Here is a 13,977-nt window from a genome sequence, read left to right as displayed (position 1 = left end):
GGAAGGGAAGAAGGGGTGGGGGGGGTGGGGGGGGTGGGGGGGCTAGGAGGTAATGCTGGAAAACAAATGCAGGAGGTCATTCCTTTCCCTCTTAGATTGGGATCAGTCATCCTTAACAGAGCAGTATTATTCTTAGGGGATATAATGCATTACAGGCAGCGGTGAAGATGCCAAGTTCATCGTTGTGTAGTAAATCTTCTCTGAACCTTTTATATACTGACAAAAGACACGATGAGTATGCTCTTTTTTAGCTCTGTGCAGTGTATTACATCGCGCTCGCATACTTGTACTTGCTGATTTTCAAGCTTGTATTGTGACAGTGACACTAAATATTAATGACAGGTGACCAGAATGTGTTTGATAGAGATGTGAAGTGATTTCCCTTTTGCCTTTTAGATCTTACTAAAGGGAAGATCTACCTCTCTCTGCTGCGGGGGAATTACTTCCCTCACCCAGCAGACAGCCACGCTGTCTGCCAACGCTCTTTGACACAAAATATGTCTGTTTGTGTGCCCTCTAATATTTGGTGCTGTATATATGACAATTTTTATAATTCCACTGTATATTTCTACTTATACGTACATTTTATTTGTTGTATTAAATAAATGTTACCTGAACACATTGGTCTGTCTGTGAGGTTCTAATTTATTTATTTAAGTCCCCACGTATTTATTAAACATATAACTTTGTAATAAACTTCTTTTCTTTGGGAGATTATCCAGAATCATCCGGAGGGAAGAGGCGATGAACTTACACTGTCTATTTTGTACAGTTAGATACAACTTGTCTCCTCACTTAACCACGTACATAGGACATTAAAAAAACATCTTTGGTGGACGAGGCCTCCTCAGCCTCCCCTGTGCTTGAAATGTTGATGCTGTATATATAGACACATTGCCATGTGCTGCCAGCTTGAATGACTTGGTCAGACACCCGGAGACATGTGTGAACCTTTGGTTGTTAGGAAAACAGGCAGGCCAGTATCGCGCTGAATAAATGACACCCCCTACTGGCAAAATAACAACACAGGCAAACTACCCCCACATTGACCAACATATTATGTGTGTTATTATCATACGGGCCTGTGCAAGTGAGACTTTCTTTTGTATATCATTACATAAGAATACATGTGATCATTTAGTGGTAATAAAACGTCCTTGGGTGTGGAGGGAGCAGTGTTTAGGTCTGGGTAAAGGGTGGGTGGGTGGGGGGGGGGGGGGGGGGGGGGGGGCAGTGGAAGTGGACCGTTGGACTGCTCGGGTCAGCACAGATTACAGGAAACCAGATGGGAGCAACTCACCCGCATCACAATCTCCAGAACTTGGCTTCAAACCAGAGCATTCAGTGCTATTTGGCTTTTATCGTAGTTTGAATTATACAAAGCTGACGTCAGTTTTCGAATGCAAAGCCAAGAGAAACAGGCATCACGGAGAATGACATCACGGAGTCTGAATTTGGTTGCACACGGGGGCCTGATGACCTCATTCATGTTTTATTCAAATTCCTGATCAACAGCGTCTGTGCAAAATGCTGTCTTATTGAGTTAGTCACAGCCTGCTGTTGTTTTAAAATGTATTTAAATTATGCATTCTGTTTTGTAGACAGGTGTGGATGCAAATCACATTGGCCAGACAGTCAAATTAAATCAGAGGCAAAAATGAAATTATAATGCAGTCTCATTGTAATAATAATAATAATAATAATACTTAAAATGTATATAGCGCTTTTCTAGACACTCAAACAAATTTGATGAGAAGCTATTGGATCAGATACTTGAGAGTATGGGGGACTGTCACACGCACCAAACACTGATTGTTTTGTATTATTTCTGGATGAAGATGAATAGGAGACATTGCCAAACAGACACAAAGATATTACAAAACGTGTTTATATCCCCCCCAAGAACTTCCCACATACTCCTATTCTCCAGTTTCTTTTTCTATCGCTAAGGTCAGTGAACAAATGTCATTCTTATAGATGACGAGAACTTTTTTTCAAAATGTGCTTTGCTGTGTATTTCATGAACCAATATACCTGGCTGAAGGTGTGAAGCCATCGCTCTCCCATCTAGTTCTCAGATCAAACCCAATTACTTCCTGTGGGAGGCAGCAGCTTTACAACAACATATTTTCAGAAAGATTACGCAACAAATAATGATTGCTCAGGGAACGAAATTCTAGACTTGGACCCACTGTTTTGTGAGCTCATTGTGCATGGTTTTATTGCTATAATTGTTTTCAATTTAGGCTGAAAGCACCAACCGATCGGTTTTCCCTAGCCATTACTGGTCAATTTGTGTTTGACTGAGAACACGGTTGGGGTTTCTATGGAAACAGTAACTGCATCCAATTGACGATGTCACAGCCTCTGCCCCGTCTGAGGTCACTCACAAGATAATTTTATTATATTCCAGTAAATCCAGCAAGAGTTACATGCCTCAGTGAATACAGAGACAATTGGAAGAAATGCATGTTCTTTATTCACCATCACACATAGGCTGCAGTTCAAAATAATTTCTCAATTGGCTTGCCTCTATTGGTGTTAGGAAATATATATATATATATATAGTTTGTTTTTAACAAAAGATCAATAGTGAGCCTGAAAGGAACCAACGATTACTAATGGAAGTGCACTCTGCTCTTTTGTTGCATCTGAGGACCAGTCACCCGTCTCTACTGATTAATTTATATATTTTTCTGTGTTTGTCTGTGTGATGTGCGAAAGGGCCAATTTGACTGGCAATATGATTTCTTTGTTGTGCTTCATTACAATGAACACATCAATAACCTTATTTGCTCTGCCAATGTTTTCATTCTTTTCATTACACTCATGTATATTTTTGCTGTGGATTTCTCTACCGGTATCACAGCAATTGAATACGCACTTCCCGACAGATATTCTGTGGCACGGTCTGCAAATGCTTATGTGCAAATTGGCATACTATGCAATGTTAATCTCTAACCTCGTTACAACTTCTAGTTAAGTTCATTTCATTATCAGTTATGTCCAGGGCAATAGCTACAACTGAGGACACAGTGTAATATTTTGGGGAATTCTAGATATTATACAAATTATGTTTAAACTCCTTCTAAATGAATCAAAAGGGATTCATAAGCATTATAGTGGCTTTTTTAAAACAACATTCTTACCACAATGTGGGGAGATTCAAATAAAATGCACATAAATTATTATTAAACGGATTAATGAATAAATAAAATGTTACGTTTTTTTATTTTATTTTTACAACATGTTTGTTTGTCTAGCTTAGCCAAAACAGTAAAAAAAAAAATCCAATAATGCTCATTTCAAGGGCAATATTTGTTTTGCTATTTTTCCTCAAACATGTGATATCTCACCGTGCCCAGGACACACACAGGTACATTATTACAGGTACACGAGAGGACAGGTACAAGGACCCGGTGTTCAAAGCACTTTCTTCTTCTTATTTTTCGGAATAGTTCCTGTATTGCCGTAACACAAATTCACCTCTGGCCCTTTAAACAGGGTACCTTTAAACTGCATTTCCTGCCTAACTACATTTCCCACAACCTACACTAAATGGGCGGGTCCCGTAGACCGTCTTCGTAATCAGGTCAACCAATCACACGCCTCCACTGGCGAGCGCGTAGTTCGAAATTGCGTTACGTTGTCCAATGATCTCGGAATATTGTCCAAGTTTATAAAATATGGCCAATCGGCAGTAGCGCTCTCGGTGCCGGCCAATCACAGGGCCACTATGTGGCAGAGGGGCGTCACCACTTCGGACCAATCGGATTCAATCTTGCGTTTAAACGGTGCGCGCGGGCGGTCCCAGAGTAGCTTTTTTGGGGGCGGGTCCAACAAAGTGAGGACGCGTGCTTGAATTTTGAATTCAGGCAAACAGCTAACAACTTGTTGAGACTTTAGCCAAACTAACGGAGGCAGCGAGCAGCTGTAGTAACACCGGGTGTTAGCGCATGTTGTGTTTATATATCCCGTGAGTCTGTTTGTGTGTGTGTGTGTGTGTGTGCGCGCACGCGTTAGTTTACGTCGCCGCTCGGTGCTTTTTTAGCTACAGGCGACGCCGTTTGAGGAGGACATCGCTGCACTTGCGATGAAAGCGGGCGGTGAGTAGCTCAAGTCGACTTTTAAGTACACTAGCTCTCGCTGCCGTCGCTGTGGGCACGACTTGATGTATAGCGAGTGTTTGTGAACGTGCCTTTTGTTTTATTTTTTAAAAAACATGATTTTAATGCTAGCACTTTGACAGAGTTAGCGCCTCCTAGCCAACTCCCAACGTTAACCGGGGGGTGACGTGAGTTAGCTAGCCCCGGATACCTTCTGGAAGTAACTTTTAGTGTGTGTGTGTGTTTCAAATGGCTTTAACGCTGGCGATGTTTGCATTACGTGTGTGTGTGTGTGTTACTGTACGCGTGCGTGGTGGTTTATAAAAGCAGTGAAATGGCTCGTGCCGAGGTAACCTGACGTGAGTGGCGTTTGAATCGCAGGAGGGAAATTTGGGCGCTCACTTGCGTTTTGATGCTCGTCGTTAGCTCGCTGTTAACGCTCACAACACTCCTTTTTTAAAAAAACATTTTATATAGTCATGTTGTGAGCTTATTATGATACTTTTGTCTTTTTAGGTGAATCCTCTTTCCACGAAATTTTTAAACATTAGCGCATTCAAACAGAGGCTTTGACTGACCACCCGGAGATGCTTTACGTTAGGCTTTTTTTTTTTTTTTTTTTTTTTTTTATATATAAATGTGGAGCCATAACCTGCCCCTTCACATGTCTGACTATCAGCCGGCACAGTGACCAGCTTCTGGCCTGCTTTTTAAGTGAAGTGCAAATATTTATCTGACTGTAATGTGATAATTAGTTTGTGGATCTTGCACTAAGATGTGAAATACTTTTTCGATGATTGTGTGTGTGTGTGTGTGTGTGCCTCTTGCACCCAATATGGGAGCCACGCCAAAGTATTGTGAACTTGTTATTGACATGTTTAACTTTGAACGACCCTTTCTGTCTTTTTTTAGTCCACTGCCGTTGTTCAAAATGCTACTCCGTTCCGGCACGGAAGCGTGTGCGTAAGCGAACTCCAGCCCTCACCTTGCTGTCTCTACCTGAGGAGATCCTCCTCTGTGTGCTCCAGTGCCTCTCCGCTGAGGACCTGCTGTCTGTCAGAGCGGTGAGTTAACACGCTGGAGACACTGTAACACTACGACCCAACCAGTAGCGCGTATGTGCCATGTCATCCCAGATTTGTGATGGACTAATTGTCTTGACTTCTGCAGGTTCACTCCCAGCTGCGGGACATTGTTGACAACCACTCCAGTGTATGGGCCAGGGTCAGTTTCAGGGACACGTGGCCATCCCCCAACACCTTATGGCTATTTGAGAGGTACAGTCACTTCTGTCAAATACACAAAAAAAGCTCAGCTCCTGGAAAAATAGGATGTATTTTTCTTTCTTCTGCATGAGTTTTTACCGGCATCATCTATCTTCTTTCAGAGCTGCCGATAAAGGGAATTTTGAAGCTGCTGTGAAGCTAGGGATTGCTTATTTGTACAACGAAGGACGTAAGTGAAGCACTACACAACTATCTCACAAGGGCATCCCGGTTAAATTACGACTAAATGTAACTGGGGACTGAACCCCCCCCCCCCCTCCCCTTGATGATGTCTACGAGTGATTACAGCTCATCACTTGTGCCTTGTTTCTCTCCACCAGCGTTGTTGAGTGATGAGGGGCGAGCTGATGTATGTGGTCGCAAGGCGTCCCACTTCTTCAGCCTGGCAGAGAGCCTTCGCTCTCCCACGACGGATCCCTTCATCTGGGTGTTTATTCGTCCCCCGTGGTCGCCCACTGGCAGCTGCTGCAAGGCCGTGGTGTTTGACCGTCTCAAGGCTGAGTGTGACAGTAACGTGGTAGGTTTGGCTTTTCCCATTCAAGAGGATATGAAACCGTGCCTCCTTTTTTTTTTTTTAACCAACATCTGTGGACAATTGGGCCGCATTCAATTTTAGCACTAATAATTGCTAAATGTATCTTTTCTGTTCAGTAATGCAAATATGAGATCAGTGGTAGTGACGATGCGATCGGTGTGAATGCATTCGCAAACCGGCCACATTCCTCCTTTTCTCCCAATTGATACAAGTTGTTCATCTTCAATGCTTTTGTCATGACACCAAATAAAGCTCTAAACAAGGCTGATGTTTTATTGCTCCGTGGAAATGCTGCCATGGCTTAAATGAACATGGCATTCACGACTGCATGGATAATTTCATAATAACAAAAAAGGTGTACAGCAGAGTATTTACAAGGCATCGCATTCTAATTAATTATATCAATTACCCCTCTTTCTACAGGAGAAGAGAGGACCCTTGTTGCACTGTTTGGCCAGAGTTTTGCAGCTGTTTGAAGTGAGTGTAAACAAGAGTGTGTTTGGGTGTGGTGAACAAGTTTCTATTGGCCTCAAATCAAAGTGCATAGCTCACGGGTGCTGTTCGGCTAGTTATTAACCACACAGACGGGGGCAGTTGTTTTCTGCTTCTTTCGTATCCCTCCGCTGTTGCAACCGTCCATGTCGATTTTGTTTTTACTTGGTGTTCTTTGATAGTATGGAAAATGACTTAAATTCCATTGAACTCTGATTTTTTTTGTTTTTATTCGGTATCATGTCACACAAGTGTTTTTATGTGTCTACGAGAAAATGTTGGACCCCCTTTTGTTAGCATCTGAGACCGGAACACTTTGTTTCGTAAGAGCTTTCACTCACACCTGGAACCGTGTGGCCTTTTTCAGGGCAATGACAGACGCTCGGATGCCATATCTATGTTGGAGGAGTCGTCACATGCTGGCTGTCTCCAGAGCTCCTACATGTTGTGGGAGCACAACCGGAAAGCAGCTGTGAGTGAGAATCTCTATTTTTTGTTTTTTAAGTGTTTTTATATTTGGATACATTGACCTATTTATTTCTTTTAGGTTTATTTATAGTTTCTCCAGGTCAAGAGTTTATAATTGCATTAAATTGATTAAAAGACTAATAAGAAAACACTTTTTATTTCTAGTAGCAAGTATATTCATTAGAAAAATTAATTCAAATAAGATTTTAATGTTAATAAAATTACAATATTATTTGATATATATATATATATATATATATATATATATATATATATATATATATATATATATATATATATATATATATATATATATATATAAATTAATTAATTATTGTGTGTGTATTTTTAATTAATTTCAGATGGCAGATCCAGGCAGGTACCTCCAGTGTATCCGAACCCTCAGGGACTATGCTGGCAAAGGATGCTGGGAGGCACAGGTGTGTATGTGATTGAAGACAGAACATTGCCAGTATATTGATGCAGCAAGATGATTTAATGCGTTCTTTTTCAGTCTTGTGATGGCCTTCTTTGTCTTTATTTGCCCTCGGCGGTTCACTGCAATGATGCCAAAGACGGATGTGTTTTTGTCTTTTGATGGCGCTTCATCTGTCATGTTTTTGTTTCATTTCTAACTCCTCTATTCGTCCAGAATTTTAAGTTCTTATTGAAACATATCTGCCAGTGTCAAGAGGCCGACTCATGCAAATCACAAGCTCTGTAATCATAGCAGAAAATTGCATTACTTTACCTTTTTGTTGTTTATAGTGTGATCAAATTCAACACACTGTCAAGCCATTCTGAAACATTTGTTTACCACATTGTCTTTTCTTTCCTCAGCTCTCCTTGGCTAAAGTGTGCAGCAGTGGGAACCCGCTGGGTCTGGAGTCAAAAGCCTGCTCTGACTTGGTGGCTCAGCTCTTCGGTTCCTCGAACCCGGCATCACGGCACTGCGCTCAGGGCATCCTGAGGCAAGGCATCAAGGACACCATGAGGTAGACATAGATCCATTATGACCCATTTATATGTAAAAGGTCTGCGCACACTTAATGTATGAAATAAATAGAAAATGAGGAAGGAGCCGGACGCACAGATGTTGTCTGCTCAAACTCTGGAACAGTTGAAGATTCACAGCGCTCTGCTGGGTCCCAAAAAGTGAAGAAACAATCCCACAAACCGGGCACCATGTGTGCGCTTGCAGGTGTAGCCAGTAAAAAGCTGCTTCTGCGGCACATCGAACAGACCGCTTCAGTTACGTCTTCAATGGCCTGGGTGTAAGGCATGCAGGTTAAAGACGTCAATCTGTGGCCTCTTGTTACACTGTATACACAGCAATGCTCTCTCTTTTCTGTATTTCTTGTAAACACGAGAATCTTTATCAATTATATCCATTTTTAGTTCACACTAGCGTCAATTTCTCCTCGTCTGCCTGTCAGGTACATCCTGGTGGACTGGCTTGTGGAGGTGACCACCATGAAGGATTTCTCCAGCCTGACGCTGCATGTGACAGTGGGTTGTGTGGACCGCTACCTGGCTATGCGCTCTGTCCCCAAGGCTCGCCTCCAGTTATTGGGAATTGCCTGCATGGTAGTTTGTACACGGTGAGAATGCACACATGCCTATTTTCTGAAATGTTTCACTTTTAATAAAACAGTTTGTTTAAGTTGGGATATCAATCCTTTTTTTTTTGTTTTCAATAAATAAAAATGTGTTGTAGATTTAAAAATGCTATCTTTTTACTGTTAATTTTTTTTTCAGCTATGTCAGTAAAGAAATCCTGACCATACGTGAAGCTGTCTGGCTCACAGACAACACCTACAAGTATGAGGACCTGGTTCGAATGATGGGGGAGGTCGTCGCTGTGCTGGAGGGAAAAATCAGGGTAAGTACAACACATAAAGATGAAACTCAGGTGTATCAATGACCTCCTCCCCCCCCCAAAAAAACATGATTTTTACTACGTAAATGTTCCAATGTAAAGAATGATTTGATGCACTTCCCCCTCAGAGCCCCACACTGCTGGATTACGGTGAGGTGCTGCTGTCTCTGCTCCCTCTGGAGAGGCGGACCTCTCACCTGTTCAGCTACATCTGCGAGCTGTCGCTGCTCTACTCTGCTCTCGCCACGCCGCCACCTTCCAAACTGGCCTGCGCTGCACTACTGCTTACACGGGCGCTACATCACTATGGTAATAACAGTGTTTGACAAGCGCTGTATTGCCCTTTTTTAAACACATGTAGTGAAAATGCTCCTTTTTTTTGAACTAATATAATTTACAGCCCTAGTTGAGTGTTACGTTCGTGTCCCCCGTGACTTATTTCTACTGTCTCCATCTCTGCAGCGCCCCTCTGGCCCAGCCAGTTAGTCGACTACACAGGCTTCTCCAAGGAAAACCTGGCCTCCCTGTCTGTGCTGCTGTATGTCAAGTGGTATGTGTTAAGTCAACTGATGGCCACGCAATTTGTGTCTCTCCTCCTCCTGCTGCTGCTCCATCCTCCCAGTCTGTCAAGTTACATTCAGCACATGCAGGTCTTTACTTTTTCCTTTGTTCAGTTCAAGAGATGTTGTGCTATCATGGCCCTGTAAGAGGGTCAGCCAGCATAGAAATCTATTCTTAAAGGGCATTTCAAATTACACTTCATTTGTTGTCAGCAGGGTAAGTCTATCATCTCTTAAAATTTTTTTTAAAAAAACCTGCTGATCAAAAACAGCTAGTTGCCATGGAAAGTTGTCTACTTTGTATTTTGCATTGCTTACATTATTTCCCTTCACAGTAGAGAAAGGAAGATGATGCTGATGGGCTAGAAGTATTAATAATGCAACTGAAAAAGCATGAAATGAACCATGTGATGTGAACATGGTGGTTCCCGAAACCTTTTTCTCTAAAACAAACCAAAGTCAACTCTCAACCCCTCATCAGAGGTTCCATATTTCACCAGCTGTGAGTGCTTCAAACAAAGTGATCTTTACCTTCTCAATCGGTTTAATTTTTATATATATATATATATATATATATATATATATATAAATACACACGCATATATATATATATATACATACGCATATATATATATATATATGTATATGTATATATACGTTTGATGGCCTGAAGTGGTAAAACAATCTAGTATTGGCATCCAAAACATTTCTTAAAATACAATTAGTTTGAAATGCCATTTTTTTTAAAAACCCTCCAGTCCATTTTCAGATTGTTACTATAAGTTATAAGAAAATAGATTGGTGATTTGCACCCTGTTTTCAGCATGCCCGTACAGCCACGTTGATTAGATTTAAGATGGTTTATCATGTTTGCTGACCAAGAAAATGGATGCGCCTCAAGGTATTAAAGCAAACGTGAAGCCCAGTGAGCTGCAGAGCCATTAGAGACCATAGGAATATTATGGACTGGAGATCCGGGGGTGGATTGGGGGGGGGGGTGGGATGAGACCATTAGTGAATCACCGACTGAGTCACAGAAACATGCCTCAGGGTGAGTCACTTTGATAGGTGAGCGTCGTATTGACAAACTGTAATTCTCAAATGGACAAGTAACAAGATTTGTCCCCAAGAGTTGATTTATAAGGATGCAGCAAGCAAAGTGGATCAAACTCATTCATTTTTCTTTGTTTCCCCCCCCTCGCTCTCTCCGTCTACTCAGTTTCAGTGAAGATGTTCCCAAAGATTACAGGCATGTATCTCTCACTGGTGTTAAACAACGGTTTGAAGATGAGGCCTTCCAGCACATCAGCAAAGAAAAGGTACTTTTCACGGTTTTGCCAGTATAGGAACACACTGTTTTTAATTGGAGCACAGCATGTCTCTAAATAGTTGTCTGAAACTGGTTATTAATGTAATTTCATGGCTTCCCACAAGGTGATGGATTTTAAAGAGCTGTGTCAGATCTTGGAGATTCCTGAGGTGGATCCTCAGATGGAGCCTCCCAGTCCCACTGGTCAACCAGCAGACTTCCACACCTTCCTCGCCTCTCCGTCCAGCACCAACAAGAGGTAAACCACTGACCAACACACATTCCCCATCACAACGTGTGTGTGTAAAACACAGTGCTGCATATGCCTTGCTGTGAACACTTGCACATGTTGCACAATGCAATATACCCCGCTATCCCCTAGACATTTTTCTATTTCTTTATTAAGTCGTCCTCTTGTGTGAAATCTCAAACTTGCATGGCTTTCTAATGGCATTTGGCCACTTTTACTTTTAATGCTATTGGTTTTATGATGTTATCCAATATAGCGAATAGCAATATGGGACACTTGTTTTTTTTAATTTTTTTTAAATATTGGTATTGCGCCTCTTAATACTATCTTGTTGTATTTGATCCAAATTAGCTGGAGGTAACACAATCTAACAAAGTCATCTGTAATAAAGCAGGAAGTTAAATTGACTGATGGCATGTGAGACCAGAGAAAGACGCTGTTAAAGCGACTTTACTATTCTTGACAGTAGGCCATGGTGATGTAGAGAAAATCAGTTATCACAATATTGTTGACCAAATACCTCGATATTGTTGGGTTGACTATTCCCCTCCCCCACCCACCCACAGCTCTCCTTGCTCATTTCCTTGCTCCATTGTTGCAGAGTCTCCTGCGCTCCATAATGAGTGGACTTGTGAGCCGTCGTGCCCAGAAGGGGGTTGTTTGTGCCATCTGTGAGACGCTCCGGTGACTCGCTGTAACACACGTGTCCGCTTTCTCCCCAGGAGACGGGATGACGCCCTGCAGGCCCACCGAGCCAGCTTCGTGGCCACGCCCACAGCAGAGTTGTCCAATCAGGAGGAGACGCTGCTCGGCGACATATTGGACTGGAGTCTGGACACTTCCTCTTCCGGTTATGAGGGGGACCGTGAGGAAGAGAGCGAGGGAGAGAGAGACTGCAATTGTGAGTGTTGAGCAAAAGAAGGGAAAGGGGCACATTTGTTCCAGTGTGAGTCTCAAAGGTGTTTCACTCTGCAAAGAGGACAATAATGCATAAGTCGGTACATTCAGCAACTTTCAGCATAATAAACCAGCACATATATTTAGGCATATTATTCAGGCTTACTTTCATGGCCAAATGACGATGGAGGATGGCAGCCATACATGCAGTGTTAGGGTCTCTAGTGTGGTTAAACTTTACCCAAAATACTTAATTGTTTCTCTTTTAACAGCCTCCATGATGCCCATCAAACTGCCCTCGCTGACTGACGCAGACGAAAGGCTAGAGCACTGCAGAGCTCTGTCCAGCGACGAAGACAGCTTCTCTGAAGTGGAAAAGGAGGTGAGCAAGGATTGCAAAGACAAGGAACCCCTTTCCTTCCCGGCAGACCTTCACAGTTCAGGATACTCCTCCGTCCAGAGTGTTAGCCCCTCATCCACGTGTTCCTCCTCCACCCTCATGCCTTGCACATTCAAGACCGTTCCAGCTTCCCTGGGCACGGCCTCCGCCAATGCCCAGCCAGGCTTCCGCCTTTTGGTGCCCATGCAGAGGCCCCGGGGCACCTCCACCAAACAGGTGAAGAGGAAAAACTCAGCGGCTCATAGTGGAGGTGAGGTGGAAAGAGAAGAGGAGGAGGAGGAGGAGGAGGAAGAAGAGGACGAGTATTCAGCCAATGCAGGGTTTTTGAGCCTATAGACAGGGATTTCTCGACTGGCCTCAAGTTGCTCAGAGGCCGCCTGCTCGGTTAACATCCTCCAGCACTTTTCTTCAGTTCTCAATGATGTTCCTCACTGAGCCGTTAATTGCCAGAAGATCAAGAGACTTTCAAGTGAGGGGGGGGGGGGGGGCTGGGGGAACGAACGAATTACCAGGAAACTGGCCTTTCTGTTACATTTCATTTAAACATTTACAGGCATGGTCCAATAACATACCTCTCATAAACAAAGACAGTCTGCTCTAAAACCACTGGAACACGATTTGACTTTCCTCAGGAACATTTCTGTTGTTTTTTCAGGCTTCTACAACATCCTATCTCTGATCACGTTAGATAGTTGGAAAAGAAATGAAACCTCATGGGCTTGTTTCTTTGGGGGGGCGGGGGAGGGGGTTGTTGACGAAGGTGTTCATTGTTAAACTCGTATTGTACAAAAGCCTCAAACATAGCTGTCATGTTATTGGGAATGTTTTTGGTCGCTGATATGCACTGTCTGTACAAGACGATCTTGTAGTTGGTGAACATCATCAGTAGGTGACTACTGTCATCTTGTTGATGAACATGTCTGCATCTGAAGCCTAAAAAATATGATTGTATGAATGTGTTCGGTTTTTGTTTTTTAAAGTTCTCCATACGTTTGCCAAAGGTACTGTTGCGGTGTATTGTCAGGGGCGTCTACTTCAATAGAAACTGTGAAATTACTCTTTTAGTAGTCTGCGTCTTTTAGAGTGCATAAACCCCGGTTGTGCTGTTTAATAATCTTTTTATCCATATTACCTGGAAAAGGTCTTTTTTTTTTTTTTTTAAACCGAAAGCTAAGAACATAGTGTCACCTGCATAGATTTAAGTGTGCGGATATCTATTCCACCAGTTTGATCCATATTTCCCAAAAGACCTTTAGCACACTAATCCCACCGGGAACAACATATTTTAAGATGTTTGCTGTTGAGATATTGACATTACATGCTGATGATGTAACTAACCATGAATCAACAACTGGATGAGTGTTGTACAAACCTGAGCCCATCATCCAGATGTTTACTGCCAGACAGTCATTAACTATTCAGCTCAAATGTAGCGAGGCACTCGAAGTTACATGTAACATGCTGATAGCGAGAAGTTGGACTCAACCCACTTTTCCTCCCATCTGAATTGGGTCTCGCACTTTTATCATCACAGACGGGCGGGGCAATTCAATGAAATGTAACCTTTTCCCCGCTTGAACAATCAATACTGAAGTGTTTTTGAGTGAAAAAGAAATTCAGACACTAAAGGACACGTTTTTACCTGATGGGGTTTTTGAAAGTACTGTATTTCCTCATTCGGGACACAGTACACGACGCCTAAAAGCCTGTCACTGTCTGTAAATAAAGTTTTAACTGTTATACCAGGCTGGTTATAACCTACATTTAAAAAAAAAAAAAAAGAAATGTACATAGT

At 42.4% G+C, this 13,977-nt stretch overlaps 1 protein-coding gene across 1 annotated transcript; it reads left to right on the top strand.

Annotated features, from left to right (window-relative positions):
* Nucleotides 1-3,841: 3,841 nt before the first annotated feature.
* ccnf (cyclin F) lies at nt 3,842-13,963 on the top strand. Its single transcript, XM_034539658.1, has 17 exons — nt 3,842-4,106; nt 5,019-5,170; nt 5,277-5,383; nt 5,494-5,561; nt 5,713-5,909; nt 6,351-6,404; nt 6,787-6,891; nt 7,250-7,327; nt 7,728-7,882; nt 8,324-8,488; nt 8,646-8,769; nt 8,895-9,075; nt 9,229-9,316; nt 10,546-10,645; nt 10,761-10,894; nt 11,608-11,786; nt 12,055-13,963. Exons 1-17 carry the CDS (start codon nt 4,094-4,096, stop codon nt 12,516-12,518), a joined length of 2,364 nt encoding a protein of 787 aa, XP_034395549.1. The 5' UTR covers nt 3,842-4,093; the 3' UTR covers nt 12,519-13,963.
* The last annotated feature ends 14 nt before the right edge of the window (nt 13,964-13,977 follow it).

The sequence above is a fragment of the Cyclopterus lumpus genome, chromosome 8 (assembly GCF_009769545.1).
Source record: "Cyclopterus lumpus isolate fCycLum1 chromosome 8, fCycLum1.pri, whole genome shotgun sequence".
Lineage (NCBI taxonomy): Eukaryota > Metazoa > Chordata > Actinopteri > Perciformes > Cyclopteridae > Cyclopterus > Cyclopterus lumpus.
Note: the sequence above shows the minus strand (reverse complement) of the source record. Positions and strands in the feature narration are given on the sequence as shown.

Bases quoted from the DNA above. Each gene is read 5' to 3' on its own strand.
- ccnf (XM_034539658.1), top strand. The intron at 5,910-6,350 runs GTAGGTTTGGCT...CTCTTTCTACAG, and splicing joins CTGAGTGTGACAGTAACGTG to GAGAAGAGAGGACCCTTGTT. The intron at 9,317-10,545 runs GTATGTGTTAAG...CCGTCTACTCAG, and splicing joins GTGCTGCTGTATGTCAAGTG to TTTCAGTGAAGATGTTCCCA.